General features: G+C 44.7%; 2 protein-coding genes across 2 annotated transcripts in view; one reads left to right on the forward strand and one right to left on the reverse strand.

Annotated features, from left to right (window-relative positions):
• Positions 1-751: 751 nt before the first annotated feature.
• Positions 752-3,982, reverse strand: c8h7orf25 (chromosome 8 C7orf25 homolog). Its single transcript, XM_064346132.1, has 2 exons — positions 3,827-3,982; positions 752-2,960 (listed from the first exon to the last, which is right to left on the reverse strand). Exon 2 carries the CDS (start codon positions 2,942-2,944, stop codon positions 1,631-1,633), a length of 1,314 nt encoding a protein of 437 aa, XP_064202202.1. The 5' UTR covers positions 2,945-2,960; positions 3,827-3,982; the 3' UTR covers positions 752-1,630.
• Positions 3,983-9,133: 5,151 nt separating this feature from the next.
• fbxl7 (F-box and leucine-rich repeat protein 7) overlaps positions 9,134-20,132 on the forward strand; it is a 68,934-nt gene continuing 57,935 nt past the window's right edge. The window contains exon 1 of the mRNA XM_064346136.1: positions 9,134-9,954. Within this exon, the coding sequence (XP_064202206.1) occupies positions 9,918-9,954 (37 nt within the window). The 5' untranslated portion in view covers positions 9,134-9,917. The remainder of the gene's footprint in view (positions 9,955-20,132) is intronic.

Consider the following 20,132-nt stretch of genomic DNA (forward strand, 5'->3'; position numbering starts at 1 on the left):
CATTTTCCAGGCATGAACAATCCGTAATTACTCTTAATGCGTGCCATCTCTGGACCATGCTAGCGTATAGTCAAGCGATGGAACGGTCCAAGGGTTAACACCCATTATGTTAACGCCACATTGCTCATGAGCTTGTACAGTATTTTGCTTCGTCAAATTGTAGTGTTTCCAGAGCTTCTGGAGACACTGCTTTGAGGTCCTGGTGCCCACGTGACTCATGGATATGCAGTGTTCTGATCGTAGTTAAACAATTTACAGTCTCCATTTCCAGAGTCTATTTATGTATTTCGATACGAGTTATGGCCAGGAGCAAAATTTTAGGTGAGCAACTGTGCACCTGAGAGTGAAAATGAAACCCGAATTATGGGTAAGCAGAGTAGTTTGTTTTTTACATATTGTTTTTATAAAAGTTCACAGCAATAACACGCAAACAAACTCATTACCCGGTTATGGAAAACGAGGCCATTGGTACAAACTGGGACAGACTGAATTGTTCATGTGATACTCAGATCAACTTTATAACCAAATTGAAAAGATATCACACTATATTTTCTGTATATATGTAACGAACAACAGAATTAAAAATATTGAATACAAAGCTAGCTGGTTGACAAAAAGCATTTACATTATGTCCCAACCACTAGAGGGGAGGAACACACATTAAAAATGTTACATTTCTTCCAAAAACTGTATGACTGGCGCACTAAATTCTATAAATGAAGAAATGCTTAAATAAGACAGACAACATGTATTTGCTTACACTCTTTAATAGTTTTTTTTTTTTTGTGGAACATGGTGCTTTCCCCAAAGTTTACATTTAAATAATGGCGTTGCTTTATTTGTACATGACACACAAAATATCTAGAGACTAATCTGTCCCATGTGTCTTTTCCAAATCCTAGCTATAGTGCTTGCAGTAGGTCCCAATATGTCTGAAGCTATTTAAAACAGTAGTCCGTGAAAAGCAAATCTAACTGATATCATTCCAAAATAAATATTCAGTACATGTAGTTTACATTGAATTTTTGGATTAAATTTCTTACCATTATTTTCAAAATTATACAGACCAAAACACATAAGTATTCTGGGGTGATTGTTCAAAGAGAAGACTGAAGAAATTGCTTTTCTGACAAATGGCTAGAGGTGACGCTGAAGTTGTCATACTGCCAAATGACAAAATAAAGCTCAGATGCACCCTCTGGTGTCCAGACCTGACCACAACAGCATTCGTTAGGACTGACTCTTTTTACGACATACGGACATCATAAGCACTAGCACCTGAACAGTACCAGTGATCCACTGTCAATCAGTGGTTCAAAACTGAATGAATCCATTCTGCAGCTGCATTTGTCTGGTGTATTCCAGAGAACTTTCAACCGTTTACCACTGATGGTTGGGCTTTACAGAGGTCTTTCAGGAACTTACTTGCAACATCCTCTCACAGGCATCCTGGTGTTTCTCTCTTTTTCATATTCCTCCACCCCAACCCCATCCCCATCCTTTCATCAGACATGTTTCTTCTGCTGAAGCACCACACTCCTCCTTTCACACATTCATCCTTTTCCCCACCTTCTCCGGTCCTCCGGTTCCCCCCTCCCTCTCAAGCGCCCCCCTCCACCCCCACCCCCCCTCATATGGGCGTGGCCCTCCACTCCTTGCCCTCGGTGAGCGCGCGCGGCTGGTGGATGAAGACGGTGTAGCGCACGCCCTGGTTGGCGGCGGCCCGGACGAAGCCGCTGTTGGCCGTCATGGTGACGGCGCGCAGCGAGTCGCCGGTGCCGAAGATGGTGAGCGAGCGGCGGTTGACCTTGGAGCTGGTGACCAGGCGGAGGGTGCGGTCCGAGGGCTGGTCCGGCACCACCCGCAGGCGGGCCAGCAGCTCCTCGGCCCGGGCCTTCTCCCCGGGGCCCCCCAGCGTGTCCAGGATCACCCGGAAGTCGTGCACGGCCGACTGGCAGGCGAACAGCTCCTTGCCCTGCATGAACTCCTCCAGCTTGGGCAGGACCTTCTCCTGCCGCTCCTGGGCCGCCTGCTCCGTCAGCACCTGCTCCCGGAAGGCGAAGTGGCAGTTGCCGTGGCTGAGCGAGGACACGTAGGTTATGAGCGTGGTGATGTCCAGGTTGGCCCGTTTGCACACGTCCACCTTCACCTCCGTCGGGAAGGCCAGGCTGGCCACCACGGTGGCCCGGTCCACCCTGGTGTGCAGGGCGTCCTCGTCGTCCTCATCGTCGTGCTCTTCCTCCCCCTGGCCTTCCTCGTCCCCGCCTCCCTCCTCTCCCTCCCCCCCGCTGCTGCCGTCCTCCTCGTCCTCGCTCCCCTCCTCCCGGGCCCCGCCCTCGTCCACCCCGCCCACCGAGTTGACGGCCACGATGTCCCCGCGCACGGAGATGCCCATCTCCCGCAGCCGGTCGGCCATGGGGCTGGACACCCCGTTGTAGAAGGCGAAGATGATGTGGGGGTTGCTGTACTGCACGGTCTGCTGGCGGCTGGCCTGCAGGAAGTCCTCGGCCTGCCGCACCACGCTCTTGTCGCCGTACTGGCCGCGCCCCTGCCAGATGTTGTGCAGCGCCTCGGCCTTGCGCCCGATGGCCTTCACCCAGGTGTGGCCGCCGTTGGCCACCACGTCCACCACCAGCGTCTGCTTGTGCCCGTCGGGGCCCTCGTAGGTGAAGACGTGCAGCACGCCCACCACGTCCTCCAGGCTCTCGGCCGACTCCACGATGGCCTTCAGGTGGGTGAGGTTGGTGCTCTGCAGGTGGGACTCCTTGATCAGCACCTTGCCCGCCTCCACCTTCTGCAGGAACTTGAGCTCGGCGCGCAGCTTGCTGCACAGCTTGGCCCGGCCCTCCACGCTCTGGGGCTGCTGGCCGCACAGCTGCTCCACCCGCCCCAGCAGGTCCTGGGCCTCTCTGATCCGATCCTGCAGCATGGACTGTGTTGCCATTGCTGGGACATCATTCCTAAGGGCGGACAATGGACACCGCTGAAAAAGGCACTGATGACAGATGCAGCGGAACCTTTCAAGTGCACATTCCGTGAACAGATAGCAATCCTAAACAACATCCAGCATGGAAACGCTCAGTATCCAGGAAGAGCTACCAGCACGATTCTCTTAAGACATGTTATGAGACAGTTCGTTATATCCTACGAGAAAAGCAAACTGATGTCCGAGTTCCTAACGTGGCTAACTAAAACTAGATTTATAGGTAACCTGTCCAACTACTGAACGTTAGCTACAACGTTATCACATTTCCAAGGGCTACGCATTTAGCTGGAATGACACGTTCATAAATTACGGTCTTACGGTTACAGCTATATGCACATTCCACATATTTACGTTAACAAATACGGCTTCACAGTGGTTTAAGATCGCTTTCTTACTAAGTAATATGCTGGGGAAGAAATTTCCGGACCGGACACATTCATTGCCGTACCGTCTCCTCCCATCGCAGTTCACAATTAGCCACGCAAACACATTTCAAATATTAGCCAATCACGGTAGTTCAATTAAAAGCGTAAACTTCAGCATAAATTAACATAACATAAGGAACTGCAAGTCGATATATCCGAAAACTTAACTTACTCATGGTTGTTATCTAAGTTTATACTGCTTGTCCGACGGCTCTCAATAACTAATCTAGCAAGCTAATGTAGCAAGCAAGCTCACTCCGTCTCGCGACGTTAGCTGGCTAGGCAGCTAAATACACGAACAACTAGCTAACGTTAGTCTAGCTGGTCACAACAACATTCAGCTACCTGTCATGTAGCTAGCTGGCTTCTTGAAAAAGTGACGTGTAAAGATTATAGCTATTGAAAAATCACTTACGAAAACCCGGCAAGTTAAAGCCCTCGCTGCTTATCTTGCTCCTGGTGCACAACCGTTAGTTCGAAGTCGCTCTGGTCTAGTGCTGCTGGTTGCGTTCCTGAAGTTCAAGGAAATGCCTTGACTTCCCTCTATGGTCAATGAAGATGTTCTTTTGTATAAGTGCATTACTGCCACCTACTGTGTCGGAGGGGAAGCTATGGCTTAGTCATGCCCTAGCTCGGGGGTGGCTCGCTTAAGTAAACAGCTAGGACAGGAGTACCCATCCCTGTTCCTGGAAATCTTCCGTCCTGTAGGTTTTCACTCCATCCCAAACAAAGCTCACCTCATTCAACAGCTAGAGATCTTGTTGAGCTACTAGTTAGTAGAATCTGGTGTGCCAAATTTGGGTTGAAACAAATACCTACAGGACAGTAGATCTCCAGGAACAGGGTTGGGTGCCCCTGCCTTGGCTGTTTCGGAATTACTTAAGACTGCAAATCCCCAAAGGCCCCAGTACAAGTCATTATGAAGCTAGAAGGTCATCAGAAACTTCTGGATGTATCTAAAATATCATTCACACACAAAAACTGTCTAGGTCAAAACAAATACTAAAACTGTAAAAAAGAATTATAACAAATTTTAAATCCCTTTAAGGTTCTTTAACATCTGTATTTGCTGAAACAACAGATAATCTTTTTGTTTTCCATATTTAAAATGCAAAATTAACTCAACATAAAACGGTTCTTAAAAACCGTTCTTTACACGTTTATACTCACATATCATACGTGTGCACACTTGTTTGTATATATGTTCTTGCTACAAGTATGCAGTTGTGTTTTCATCTGATATATCAGCTCTTGTAGGTGACTTATAAGAAAATATGTATTCTCTGCTGCCTGAGAGGATCTCCCCATTTCTGAAGGGGGGACATAATTGATGGCAACACTTCTGAGTCATTACTTAGCAAGTGCTGAAGGCTGTATCTCCTGAAGTACTGTGAACACTCATTAGTGATTTTTTTAAAAATGTGTCAAATTTCATGCCAGGCAATATTGTCAGTGTTAATTTACACCTAATGTCCAATAAAGCACCTAAATTGATATGCATCATTAATGTGTTATCTTGTACGTGAAACATCTATACTACTTTGCGATATAACTTGTACCTAATTTTTAATTCCCATAAACCACCTTCTCTAAGTGCTTTAAGTGCCCTTTAATGGCAGCAGTATGCGTCTGCTCAACCTGCCCCCCCAGTCTTCCATGTGGTGCAATGCTCTGCCTTCCAAAATAAACCCCATGTCCTGCATCTATTTCTCTTGCATCAGCTACGTATTTTGCATGAATGTAACTTAAAATGCAGCGTTTCTAATTGTTTGAATGGACAAAGTACAGTATATGGAGGCTTCAGCTGATCTCTTTGTTATTTAGTTCACGGTGAAATAATCTCAACAAGAGTTGAACAATGTTAAGCATCTCGGGCTCTGCAGGAAACTTGAATGAGGGCCGTGCTTGAATGACCACAAGCAGTTCAAGTTTGTGCCAAGGGGCTGATAAAATGTGCCTTAATGAGAGTATTAGCTAACTCCATTATGATAATAACAATGATCAATCACAGCGAACTGTCCTTTGGTCATGCCTCGTTGTCATGGTGCTGCGTGTCAGTTGGTGGTGCCCTGTGGCCCTGCGGCCCCCTGTTTGCGGAAACGGGTGGGGGGGGGGGGGGGGGGACAATACGAGGCCCCTTGCCGAGACAAGCGTTAGGCACTTCACGCTAATGTCAATTAATGGGAGAGTAGCATAAAGTGCACAGGCTCCCCTGGGTGACGTGTCATGCATGAAGACTTGAAAGGACTGGCCAGGAAAGCCCCTCCCCTTTTGGAACCAAACAAACGTCAAGCGGTTCCGTTGTCATAAGCCAGCCAGCAGATGTTTACCTCGCCAGAGTTTGGGCTAGCTAACAGGACCGTTTTTTTTTCACACTCTCATTTTTCATTTTACAGCAAGACTCAGGGAGTAAATTGTGAATTTCCCCTGATAGCGCAGCTGCCAAGATTAGGAGTAGCCAAGAAATAGTAATGCATTGATTTACAGCTATTAACTGTCAGTTTGTGTTTCCAATTCTCTGGCTCACATCACCGTTTGGAGGTCGCTTTCATGGTGTAATCGCTGAAATATTGAATTGTAGTCTGGATGAAACTGAATGTTCTTGTTTTAAGGTTTTGGGGAAACTGTTAACAACATTTCCCTGAGGCTATTCCACTCAGACAGAAATAATAATATCAATCAGTTGTGCTGTTAATCATATATTTGACATCATTTCAGGGAGATGACAAAATGTAAATGAATTAAGTAATGAAAATAAACAATCCTTCACCTGACTCAGTAGTTTTGATGACTTCATAACGGATCTTAGTGATTCTGAATGCTGAATATTCTTTAATATATCAATTCAGTGGATAGGCATGATTTCTGCTCACCTTATCAAGGGAAATTTAACAATCCAAATAATCCTTACGAGATATCTTGCCTATTTATTTAACTGAAATTTGACCCGACAACGGGTTACCGATCTTATCTGAGAAGGGCTGGTGTGGGAGCAAGCTTTTGTTCTAACCCAGCAGAAAAAAACACCTGATTCAACAAATCGAGTAGTCACAGCCTCCTCAATCAAAACATTTATCTGTTGAATCAGGTGCTTTAGTACTGTGGTAGAACAAAGCCTTGCACTAATGACTACCTTTCTCCGACAAAATTGGACACCCAAGGACAATACCAGTCGATTTAAAGTTGCAGGACAATGGAAGTCCACCTGGGATTTGAACCCAAGTTATTAAATAATCTTTTAAAAGTTACTCCAGGTGTTAGAAATGTTGACAGTAGCTACAACTCCCAAGAATAAGTGGGACATCACTTCTTAAAATTTAGGAGGAAACTGTGTTTTGATTGCCCCCTGCGTACATTATTCCATGGTTGGGCCTGCATGCACGTCACATGGTCATACCTTTGTGGACATTTTGGCTATGACTGCCACCGTGGTCTGTTGACAAGTCGAGTATGGCGGAGATGGACAGGATGAAGTATTTAATATGTTTTGAGGTGTTTACTCTGCAGAAGGAATAGTGATTGGGGTAGCTGGATGAGATGTTTACATTTTCCAAGTCTGCATTAACTCAGATCAAGACATGAATTTGTTGTCAGTGTATATTAGGACTTCATAACTGGTTATTTGTTTATCTCAATGGAAGACCTTGACAGACATTTTCTAGGGGTGATTGCAGCATTTGGTACACTATTTAGAGAAGGTCCGTCTTGGCCCAGGCTGGCAGTCTAATGTAACGGTGAGAGAGATGGCCTTATAACTGGAAGGTTGCAGATTCAATTCCCGTGTAAAGCACTGCCACCGTACCCATAACCAAGGTACTTAACCAGAAAATATCCAGTTCTTGCTCCAAAATTCCCTTATGGAAAAAGTCCAGCATGGTGAACCGATTTTTTAATTCTCTGTAAAAAATGAATTTTGTGAAAACAGGGATGGATGAAATACTGCCCTCATTGTATCTTCGGATAGGATTGCGAGCCGCTTTTAGAAAACGGCATTGTGTTCATCTCCTGAACCTCATGACTCATAACAGCGCCGTGGCTCATTTGGACTACATTGTGCCTGAGTTTGTGTTTACAGTACAAGATTAAAGCCACCGACATTGTTTATGGTTTTCTGCAAAGAGAGGACACTTTTTTTTGGTGGGGTGGGGGGGGGGGGGGGGTGTTGGGGGCAGGGAGATACTTGGAAAAGGGGCCCACAGCTGACCAGGTATTTGTACCAAATCAGAGTCAAATCAGAGCAGAATAAGCTGTGCCCAGCTTCCAGGCCACAAGGACTGCCTCCATCCAAAAATGCACTTTTACTTTGACACCTGGAGCCTGGTTTATTTATTCCTAGCAGTCATGTGCATTAGTGAAAATCCAGATTTGGGCCCGAGTCTGGTGAAGCAGAGAATGGGGTTTGGCAGGATAGGACTGGGGCTTGGCACGTAACCCCCTTCCCGAAGAAGCCAACAGCCGGCTGATAAATGCGTGAGTCGAAGACAACGTGCAGTGAGCACAGACTACAGCTTCCAGAATGCTCTTTCCCACGTTATTATGAGCATATTGTCCTTTAACAAAATAAACTGACATTTTTCAATAAAATCGTCGCCGAAAACCTCTCGATCAGAACGGAAATGCATTGTACCACGTAATACCATCTTGTTTGCCATTATGCTTGCGAATATATGAATTGTGGTTTCGACAGATGTTGCCACTGAAATACTCGTTTTTATTAAAAAAAGAAAGAAAAAAAAAAGAAAAGAAAAATCAATATATTCTTCAGTGGTTTCCATAAAGCTATGTGCTATCAAATTTCCTGCGGTCAACCAAATGTCAATGAATGCCTTGCCTCGTTCCGACTTTCCCAGAATCATAAATTAGAATAGCTTGTCTGGCTTTTCAGTTTAGTTTTAGTTTTGGATCATGAGATGAAAGTCAAAACCTTAAGTATAAAACATAAGAGAACTGCAGAATAATGTTTTTTTTTTCTTCCGTATGAGTCATGAAGTATAGCAGTAGAGCACACTTAGCATCTTTATAAATATGAACATTGCAGCCTGCTCGCCGACACGTCAATAGAGACACGATCAGCTGAGAAGGTTATAGGAAACGACATTACTGCTAATATAACTGCATCATTATTTTACATAAACATTCCTATATCGCTGGTTGACTTATAATTACAACACGTGTACACAAAATTGAAATATTATTATTTTAAAATAATAGAAAAAAATAGAAAAATTTGTGATTTTTAGAAATCAGGACGCTTAGTGAAAACTTGCTGTTGTTTTCCTTGTCCTTTTATTTTCACACTGCCATGGTTGACCTGCAATACTGAGTTAGGTTCTTGAGCTGATTTTCATGATTCACTTTATCACGAAAGTTAACAAAGCAGTTATGTATGCATATAGTTGGATTGGAGTGATTTTGAACGTAATTTATTTTTATGTTGTGCCTCAAATATAAAACCTGAGATATTATGCATAGGTTATCCAAGTTAAATGTTACGGTATTTAAAAGGTATCGGATTTGATGGAAGTTCAAGAATATGTTTGTTTTTAATCTAATGGCCACTAGAGGGCTACGATAGCTTCATAGGCACATCTGCATTTAGTTTTGGGACGTCATTCTTAAAAAAAAAAGACTTTCTGAAGACGTAGTCTACATCCTCCCCAGACCCTAATTTCTAAGTTATATGAATATATGCAGTAGAGTAAGACACACGTCGACGGCCCAATTTAGTATAATTACAGTATTGTGTACAGTATGTGTAGACACCAAAGTCTCCCCACAGTGCACACAGTAAAACAAAACCATTATGCATTTCCACAGATTTATTCCAGTAATCAACGCTAGCATTTCATATGCCCTATAAGCAGGGTAGTGAGTAGAGTCCACACGCAGCTCTGCAAACTGTAAGGATGCATGTTTTTCGATGGTCGTGTTACTCGTACTTCTTTTACTCGTTCATTATTTAAATGATTTTCGAGTTTGCGGTCACTTTAAATCTGTACCAGCCCATTTGCCTTTCCTACGAGAGACTGACATGTTCGGAGAGAGGAGGATTCAGAGCTGAAAGTCTGTAAGCAGCGTCAAACGGACGCTCGGTTTGTGTCTGCCTGGTTACTGCGTTAGTTGATGCATGGGCATCGACGCAACAAGTTAGAGTTAGTTTTAAGATTTTTCTTTATAGAACCGAGCACAGTTTAGTGACCGCCATGACGACCTGGATTACAGAACACATTTATCCACGTTCTGCCGGGGAATGCATTTGAGTTTTAAAAAACTGTGGCTTGGAAAGATTGCATAATGCTGGGACGGCTCTTTTTCCCCGTTATGCTGTCAAGGTCTGTATACAGGATTTAAGTGCTACGGTCCCGCGACAATTTCTCTTCGAAAGGAGTTTGAGAATTCTTCCTTTTTGCTCGTATTTGAACTTACAGGATCTTGTTGGATTACCTTTTTAAACGTAATTTTATGGATACTTCAGGATTGTGTGGATAGATTATGCATTCGGCAGGATGGGTGCGAACAATGGGAAACAATGTGGAAGCGAGGGTAAGTGGACTTCTATAAAAAATAAAAATGTACTGACTTTCAATAGAAAACTTTCCGATACGATTTTGGAGACGCGATTAAATCCCCTCAGTACTTACAGTATACATTACAGTTATCTGTGGATTTTCTATAACATACTTTAGTTGTGTAAAATGGTATTTTTCGGTCCATAACTTTTGAAACCAATCTTTGTCTTGGAGAAACGGGAGTCTTCGTTCTGTAATGAAAAGGTACTGTTTGTCAAAGCACGAGCGACTGTTATCATGCCGTCGGCAATTAAATGCGCATCTCTGACAGAAGAGCTTTTTCTGTCACTTTAGCCTGTCTCTGACGTCTCACTCGTGAGAGTGACATATGATCCTATTTTTTTTAGAACATCCAAGTCGTTATATCCAGGCCCACTCTTTAATCCATTCTGCTACTTCGCCATATACATCACAGACGATATCACAGCGTGCACATACGCAATTTACATAATTAGGATAGTATGCTATTTGATATTTGCCACTATACAGTCTAATGTTTCATATATCAAATCAGAATAGGAGAAAAAGCAGGGTTCTTCTTATTTTGTCAGTAGACGTCTTGGAGCTTTATGTGCTGCACAGTACAATGTTCAGTCAAAAAAAAAAAAAAGATATGATATAGTACTTTTTTAACTGCCAGGTCTAATAGCGTGGTCCCCCTTGGACTCGCATGAACTGCTAGAGTTGATTTAACATCGTGCATATTGCTCTGTGTGGAACAAACTTTCCAATGTTAATTCAGTTTCGTGGGAGTTCAGATTACCTTCCCAGACCTTGAGTTGTGAGTGGCCTTTGCGTCGTGCTCCATTCCACTTACCCCTCAGTTTCCTTAGCGACGACTTGACAGCTTTTTATTTGTTTATTTATTTATTGCTGCATTTACTGTTTTTTTTTTTTTTTTTTTTTTGCAAGCAGTGCTTACCCCTCAAGTTTTATTGGTCCTTTTAAGTGGAGCAGTCACATTTATTTTGTTTGTTTGGGGGGGTTCTTCCTCCCATAGTTCTGGTCATGGTCTGTTTGTGGGGAAATATGTCACAGGCACTCAACCTGGATGGCTGAGAGATTCCGTTCAGCATGCTTTAGTTACATGTTGTAACTTGGGGTACATTTCTCATTCAGTTCCAGCTGAGGTCCACACAACCTGTAGGAAACTAATGGCCTTGGTGTGCAAAGCAAATAATCAGTTGATGTGGGAGCTCAGTTTGTCCCCATCAATTTAAAATAAATAAAGAAATAAATAAATGCACACTGCAGTGTTGTATTCAGCTTCTTAGGAAAATATTCTGTACACATATTAATAGAATTATGGAAAATTGACTCACTTAAAGACCCGGGTTCAAAGCCACCAAGCCCATTTCAGATTTGGGTAAGATTTCAACCAATCAGGGCTAAAGTGATATGTTTGTTTGCCACTGTTAATGGCCAGGTGAGCAAATCCCTTGATAGCACAACATGTGCCAAGAAGATCAATTACCTTCAAAGTTAACACAAGGAAATCCAAAGTTTTGTACATAAAAGACAAACTGAACCACACAAAGGGTGATTATCATGTTTCAATTTCCCTGTTCCACAAGACTGCGATACAGTTTGTAGATATCAGATAAAACTTGAAGACTGGAAACACAACGCATGTATAATTTTTTTGGAGTGTAATGTTTTCTTTTTCCAGACACCCATCCAATTTTTAACCTTTCGCTGTCCCTCTAACATGTCTGTCATGTTGGGCAATTGTACGTCCCACTCTAAAGCCTTTGCAGTGTTTGTGGTGATGTGTACAGTGTTGCACTCACAACCATGACAGAGAAGGAACGTGGGATCCTACGAGTACAAGAAAGATACGTCAACGTGTCGCAGGTGTTTGTTTACAGGAGGATGAAACGGTCTCCCGAACAAAAATGTTAAAAAAAAAAGGGGGGGGGATAGTGCATATAAATACCACAGTCCCCCCCCCCCCCCCCCCCCCCGTGCTCCGATCTCCTCCTTTTAAACTGGACGGTGTGTCTGAAAGCGTACTGGAGAAACTCGACTCTGAGGGCCAAATTAATAACACATTACCAGTCTGGTCGCAGAATCGGGGCAGTAATCTGTGTCCCAGCGAGCGCCCCCCACCCCAGCCCCCCACCCCCCGGAGGAGGTTTCTATGGAGTACGTTTTTTTTTTTTGCAGGGAGGCAAAGCCGCACATCAAAGTCCCCCCCTCTGGCCAAGTCGCCGGTGATTCACCCTAAAGAACAGCCGGACGTCTGCGTGGCCACGACCCCCTGGCGCGGCGCGGCGTAGCGCGGGCTGACGTTTGTTAGTGCCGATGCATTTTTGTGCGCCGGGGTTCGAACCCGTCCCTCCCGCCCTCCCCCCCCCGGCCGAGCCTGGTTTTGATCAGTCGCTCGATCGTAGCCGCTCGCCGTTTCTTTACGATATCAGGAACTCGATACGCCCGGATGGGGATAAACAAAGAAATTCCCAGAATTTCGCGAGAGAGAGAGAGAGAGAGAGAGAGAGAGAGCCTTTAAGCACGAGGGCTGGTGATGCGTCCTGGGAGGAAATGTAATCTCTACTCCTGTGGACGGTTCGATGTTGGGGAAAAAAAAAAAAAAAAAAAAAAGGAGTGGCTCTCCGCAGTGTCAAAATTCTTTAGCGCAGAGCTCAGGAGGAGCGGCGCTGAGCCCGACTAGAGTTACGGCTCGTTGTGAGTCTGGCTCAGGCCCGGATCTCGGCCCGACGCTGCATCGCATGCCAAAGCCCCGTCGTCTCTGCCAGCGAAACGGCAGAGCCGCATTTGGCGATGACATAAGCAATACCACGCAGGCGAGTTAGAGGGGAAGAACGGTGGGTAAGGTGGCTGCACAGCTGTTGTTCCACCCCCCTGCTCGCGTGCAGAGGGGATCTTGAGAACTGGTGGAATGGGTCTGTGTGCTGTGGGTAAAGGTGACAAGCCATTAAGAACCACTGGTGTTTTGTTACACTCTCAGAAAAAAAGGTATGAAACAGTGCCTATAAAGGTACAGATGCTTGTCACAGGGGTGGTACTCTAGAGTTCATAAAATTGTACCCCTACTCAGCAATACATAATTCATTTGTAGGGTGGGCTACCTTTTTTGCTTGTAAAAGGTACTTATTAATACCAAAATAGAACATTATTCTACTTTCAGCGTACACTTGCCAAATTTGTTCCCTAAAGAACAAAAATGTATAGTATATGACCAAAAGTATCTGGACACCCCGTGGTCTGGGGCTGTTTTGCATGGTTTGGTCCAGGCCCTTTAGTTCCAGTGAAGGCAAATCTTAATGCTACAGCATACGATCACATTCTAAGCACTTCTGTGCTTCTAACTTTGAGGTAACAGTTTGGGCAAGCCCCTTTCCTGTATCAGCATGACAGTGCCCCTGGGCACACAGTGAGGTCCGTATAGAAATGGTTTTGTTGAAATTGGTCTGCACAGAGCCCCTCAACCCCATCCAACACCTTTGGGATCAATTGGAAAAGCCAACTGCAAGCCAGGCCGAATCGCTGAATCATTGCCCTCACTAATGCTCTTCTGGCTGAATGGAAACACGTTCCGACCGCAATGCTCCACCATCTAGTATAAAGCCTTCCCAGAAGAGTGGAGGTTGTTATAGCTGCAAAGGGTGGACCAACTCCATATTAATGCCCATCATTTCGGATGAGATGTTGGATGTCAGGCAGGCCTTTTGGACATGTGGTGCACCGCCACTGTAACTGTAGTGTAAACTAATGACAGAGCCCTGAATTCCCATCAAGTTCTCGCCCTTAACGGGGGTTCAGCTAATCAATTAGGCCCGAGGAGCGAACTCGGAGGAGACGCCTGTGTTGCTGTGTTAGTGCTCTAAGAGCTCCTCGGGGTCAAATATACCTCACAAGATGGAAGCGAAGGCATGCGGGAAAGTAATTACTCCACGTGCAGTTAAGGGAGCGGCGGGGAAGCCGGACGGCTCCCGGTGACATTTTCAGACTCTGAGCAGGAAGTTCTTACCGAGAAGGTAAGAGTGCGGGTTGCCAGTCTGTTCCCCAATGGGAATGAAAGCTGACGCGATGTCAAAGTAAGAGCAGGTCTTTGGTGGGGAATCCTGTCTCATCTGGCAACCCGGCTTCGGTGGACCTTGCTTTAATGAGTATAAATGAAGGGCCGCCTGGCAGTTTACCAGCATTCGAGCAGCTGGATTTTAAAAAGGTCTCCCCCCCCCCCTAAGTATAAAAACACGGTCGATCACTGAATGAGTCATGTGAATTAGCAAATTAAAAATGGGTTTGACGAGAACCTCAGCTGCGAAACAAATCCAGACCGTTCAAGCGTTTTACCATGCAAGCATTCTGCTGTGCGTGTGTGTGTGTGTGTGTGTGTGCGTGCGTGTTTGTGCTTGGGTGCGTGCATGCTCACATGCACGTGTGAGGAGTGTATACCAGTGCTCTCCATAATGAAAAAAACAAACATATTTTTCTTCGCTCTGCACTCCACAATTTAAGATTTGTAACCAAACAATTCAAATGAGGTTTAAGTGCGGATTCCCAGCTTTTATTAAAGAGTATTTTTATACATTTTGGTTTCACCATGTAGAAATTACAGCACTTTTTATGCATATTTATATCTACACTACATGGCCAAAAGTATGTGGAGTATTCCTTCAGGGATTTGCTTCTATTCAACCAGATGAGCATAAGTGAGGTCGGGCACTGATCAGGCAATTAGGCCTGGCTTGCAGTCGGCTTTCCAATTGATCCCAAAGGTGTTGGATGGGGTTGAGGTCAGGGCTTTGTGCAGGCTAGTTATGTTCTTCCACGCTGTTCTCAACAAAACCATTTCTATATGGACCTCGCTGTATACCCAGTGGCATTGTCATGCTGAAACAGGAAAGGGCCTTCCCCAAACTGTTGGGGAAGCACAGAATCTTCTAGAATGTGATTGTATGTATGCTGTAGCATTAAGATTTGCCTTCAGTGGAACTAAGGGGCCCAGCCCAAACCATGAAAAGAAGCCCCAGACCAAGGGGTGTCCAGATACTTTTGGTCATATAGCGTATGTATTTTATATGCATGCACTCAGACGCATATGAACTGTAATCACAAGAAGGTGGAAGGCATTCAGTAGCTACTTCGTGGAACTGGGGGCGAGTTTCCTGTGTTGGCTCTGGCTTGAGTTAGTGCGGCAGCAGTAGCATTGTTTTAGTGACATACATCAACGCTTACATAAGACTCTGAATGAAACCGTGCGCTCCTGTATGCAATTTACTGCCCTGGCACCCACTTGCGAGAAGCTCTCCGTGGTAAATGGCCTGTCAGTTTATATACTCAGACTGGTTGAAATTATGGTTCAGTTCATGGACCCATTCTCTTAGAGAACAGCTTGTTCTTCTTGCAGTAGTTCTAATACTGAAGTTTTAAGAATTTACAAAATGCAATATTTATCCGAACTTTTGCCTATGTCTTACCACGTGATGTTCAGTAATAATTTAGCTTAGTGTTGGGTGCTTTAATTGCATTTCAAATGAGGACATAACTTCCTGTGCCTTTCTGTGTGGAGTTTGTATGTTCTCCCTGTGTCCACGTGGGTTTCCTCCCACAGTCCAAAGACATGCAGGTTAGGCTAATAGGTATGAGTTTGTGGGTGAATGGTGGGTGTGTCCTGCGATGGATTGGCGACCTGTGCGGAGAGCATTCCTTGCACTCGTCCAATGGATAGGTTCCGGCCCCCCAATGACCCTGAAGTGGGGGGCTAGATTCAGGTTAGCCATTATCTAACCGGAATAAGCAGGTCAGATAATGGCTTGATGAAAGGATTCACCTGAATGGTCACATGAAAATATGACAATACTCATGTACAAAGTATTACAGCATTTCAGTGTGGAGTAAAATGTAAAAGTGAATGGTTCAGTGAAACATTTGACAAATAAGTGGCAACCCAGGTGGCAGTAAACAAAATCACAATTTAAAACAACAAAGACCCCAAATCTATGGTACAACCGCATGAAGCAATGCTCTTTGTAGGCCTAAATCTTTATCTGGAAGCTGCCATAGCAACCCTTCAAAACAGCAGGTTTCCTTCACAGATTCTTTCCGTCTGACTGTGCGAAACCGAGCATTGTGGGACGAGGGTCGACGCGCGAACCCCCCGTCTTCCCAGGTTTTTGCACTCCGTTTTTTTTTTTTTTTTTTTTTATCGGAAAAACAACAGTCGACTTCATCTCCACCGAGACGCAAACCAGGCGGAGAGCGGCCCGAAAAGGAAGCGAGAGACAGGGCCCTGGGCACTCTTTAGCCCCCATTGGTGCTTTGCGACGTTTCAGAGATGGGACGGGACGGGGGGGGGGGGCAGTTTCAGGTTCGAGCCTTTTTAGAAAAAGAAAATGAACAAGGAAGACATGTTCTCAGGCGAACGCTCGGTGGCTTTGCGAATGCGAAGGCGAAGTCCGAGCCTGCTGAGGAGATGGACTGAGGAGATTGGCCGGGTTTTGGTCTGCCCCGGCCAAGGCCAAGAATGCCGCTGAGTGAATAGAGAGGCTGAGCAGGCTTTTTTAGAATTCTGTTTTCAGTTTGTGTGGGCGAGTATGTCCAACAGTAACAACAACAGCATAAAAAAAAGAGTGGAATGGAGAAACCTGAACTTCATTTTAGGACTGCACCATCAAATGAGTGCAAGCAGTGTGTTTATTCACCTGGTGTTCACAGTTGAAAGCGGTTAATAGTACTATGGGTGACTAGTCTGCAGCGTGAGGAAGACTTTGGTGAAGGATTCACCGTAGCTCCTGGGGTCAGCGAACCCCCACACGACCCTGTAGTCGAAAGAAAGAGGGAGAGAGACAGAAAAACAGAGAGATATAGAGAAAGGGGGGGGAGAGGGGCGAAAGGGTGGAGCACGTAAACGTGAATGAAGGAACAGGTGCGGTGGGCAGGAAGGTTTCTTATAGGGAATAAATGGAAGAGGAGTGTCTGAGGCGTGGTCCCTCGCCTGAACCTCAGCTATTCCAGCTCCATTTAGCAAGGCATTTAGAGCTTTGCTTTTCCATTATATAATTTTATTTTCTCATCATTTAGATCTGTCCAAAAACACACACATGCACAAGTGCACGCATACACACACATACACGGACTGTAAGTTGCCCTGGATGAGAGCGTCAGCTAAACGCCTAAAAATGCAAAGCTCTAAAAGAAGGAGAGAGGGCTGCGAGCACAAGTGTGGGGCGGTGGACCTCGGGAATTTGTGGTTTGACGGTAAACAGACACTCGCACGGGAAGGCTATTCCTCCTCAGCTATTTGCTGCAAATAGCTGCCACAACCGATTTCTTAACTCAGTCCATGAGCCATGTGAAGAGTAGGTTTTTTTGGAATGTCTTTAAAAAAAATTCTAAGTCAGTGTTCTAGAACTCCATTGTTTTCAGTTACCAGTAGTGATTGTGACATCAGCATGAGAATGTTCAGTTAAGAATGTTCTAATCACATATTTGTGATTTCATACTTTACCTTAAAGGGTTAATTCAGACTCTTCTCTAACAAGAAAGCGAACGATTATGGACGGGTTTCGCTGGATTTGAAATTCCATGGTCATCTGTTTACCTCTTGGCCCCAAGAGGCTGTTAGCAGTTGGCTCTGTGCTGTGTGATTTACCTTGCACAGCCTGTGTAAGGAATTGCATCATGGTCATGGTGGTTTTTATTAAGTACTGTGTAAGAGACAGTAAAGACTGATCAGAGAGAAATGCTGCCCAATGAAAGTGGATACAGTCAACTTTGCGATCAGGGCAAGACACAAGAGTTGTATCACAGAGGCCTTGTGAAAGATTCATGAAGCAATCGCAGGCCTTTTTCCTTGATGTCACTGGCAAAGAGTCACTTTTTTATTATCGAAAAAAAAAAGTAATGCTGGCTGAGTTACACATTTCTGGGAGCCAAGTTAACATTTCTGTGAGCGAATGAACTGATGTTTTCTAGAATTCTATCCAGGATGCCTTTTGCGCAGAAATAAATGAAGACGAAAATGTTAGCATTCCTAAAGCATGATGGGCAAATATGTAATTTGTGGTGCCAGGGAAATTATACAAGGTTGCGCAAAACAGGCCATTCAATTTTTCTGTTTCTTTACTGTATTATATTTCCCCATTACTGTTGCATCCAGTTGTGTTAAAATGCACTTTCATTCTGCCGCACTGTAACATCCCTAAGGAACAAAATGGTGACGGAAACACATGGCATTCCTGTCGAAATTGCATCGTTTTCAATATTTATAAACAGAAGTAAACATATAAACTGAGCTCGTCCTCCCGTGAAATTAAGACTTGAGATTTAACATTTCTAGCCTGGAATCTGACCTATTAGGTAAACATTTATAACCACGAGTGGACGCATTTACTCCCAAAGGTATCAAAGTGGGTGTGTGTTTGCTAGATGAGAGGTCTGTAACCCTGGTCCTGGAGAGCCACAGGTTCCTGCTGGTTTTCCCTGTTACTCTGCGCTTTATTAATCAATCAGAGCAGTTGATTACACAGGTAACTCACTTCACCTGGTCACTTGGGTCTGAATTGGGTGCTGATTTTGAGGTGCAAACAAAAACCCTGCAGATCCTGTGGCTCTCCGGGACCAGGGTCACAGACCCCTGTGTTCGAGGGAAGGAGGGGAGCCATGGCAGGGTGTTCCCGTTGTGTATGGAGGTACAAGTCAGCGACGGGACTGTAAGGTCTGTCAGCGTGTGGCCTTCGCTGTTGCAGTCGCTTTTCCCCTCCATCTTGTTCCAGGACATGAAGCCCTTGCGTGCCCTGCAGCGTTGGCCCGCTCCCAAAAAATTGACCTCAGGTTTGGAATACGTTCTTTTCTGTAAAAAAAAAGAAAAAGAAAAAGAAAAAAAAAACTTTCAGGAAATTTCAGGATCATGGAGTTTGTTGGAGTTGCGTGTTCTTTTGGCGATCATCTGGGTGCGTGCAGTTGCATGTGTGTGCCTCTACAGTATCTCACATGTGAGTGAGGGATAGATGGGAGTTTAATACCAGACAGTGCACGCCATTTACTTGTGTATTTCTTATAAATGCTAATCACACGGCATTTGCCATATTTGGCATAAACAGTGAGTTGCTGCAGATGTTTCCAAGATCAAGCTGGGCATCAGTTAATGCTCACATAAATCGTCATGTTTTTAATAGCGAGCAATTTAAACCTTTTGTTTTTGTACTTAAAGGCAGTTAAACATTTAACAGTGCCACTTTCCCAAAATGTGCACCTCTGAAATGTGGGCTAATGCTCGTCATTCGCGCGAGTGTGCAGTTTGGTCGTACGGTTCTAGGTGTGTGTTCCTTTGTGCGAAGCGTTTGTCCGACTGTTCCTAGTTACTCACTGAGCTCCCCCTGGGGCAGTGCGATCTCCCAGAATGCAATATTGAATTTCTCGCAGTCGGGGTTGCGAGCGGGAAATCGACCTCATATGGTTTGAGTGTGTTCAGGCTTTGGGAGTGCTGTGCGCTCCACGGCTGAAATACAGACCTGGTTTTACCCCCCCGGAGCCCCTTGCCATACCCCCCCCCCCCCCGACCTCCTCCCCATTCCATTAAAATCCCATTGAAAGAGTTGTTTTCTGTTTTGTTTTTTTTTTTGTTATGGCCTCAACCCATCATGTGACCTTGGAGCATTGCCCAGTGAATGGTGGGGATTGCCTTTCCAATAAGAATGAGACACCCCACTAAAGAAAAGATGATGTCTTCCCTACATTTGGGGTGTGTGTGTGGGTGGGGGGGGGTGTTCTTACTGAAAATTGTTCATTTGCAGGATTTCAGTCGTTTTCTACACAATCAATCTCACGTGATACAAATTGCAAGGACATCATTTATATTTTAAAACGAAGTCATGTTTTCCATGTATATATTTAATTCAGTTACGTCAAACCATACAGTGAAGGTACGCTTTGGTGGTCTTAAATTATATCATTATATATATATATAATATTTTCATATCTGAGAGTTTTGACTGCGGCCGCGTTATGGCTGCCATAGCAGAAACTACTGGGGTCTGTCTGCTTTCGGATCGAGGCTATAAATAATGCTGGTGTGGCGCAGCGAATAGCATGACCTCATAACACGGCTGTAATGGCATGGTGGAGGCATCTCGTGTGTTATTGTAACGTCGGTGGTTAATTTTGACACACCACCAAAACTACCGT

The sequence above is a fragment of the Anguilla rostrata genome, chromosome 8, assembly GCF_018555375.3.
Source record: "Anguilla rostrata isolate EN2019 chromosome 8, ASM1855537v3, whole genome shotgun sequence".
Lineage (NCBI taxonomy): Eukaryota > Metazoa > Chordata > Actinopteri > Anguilliformes > Anguillidae > Anguilla > Anguilla rostrata.

Excerpts from the sequence above, each read along its gene's own strand:
- c8h7orf25 (XM_064346132.1), bottom strand. The coding sequence starts at position 2,944 with ATGGCAACACAGTCCATGCTGCAGGATCGGATCAGAGAGGCCCAGGAC.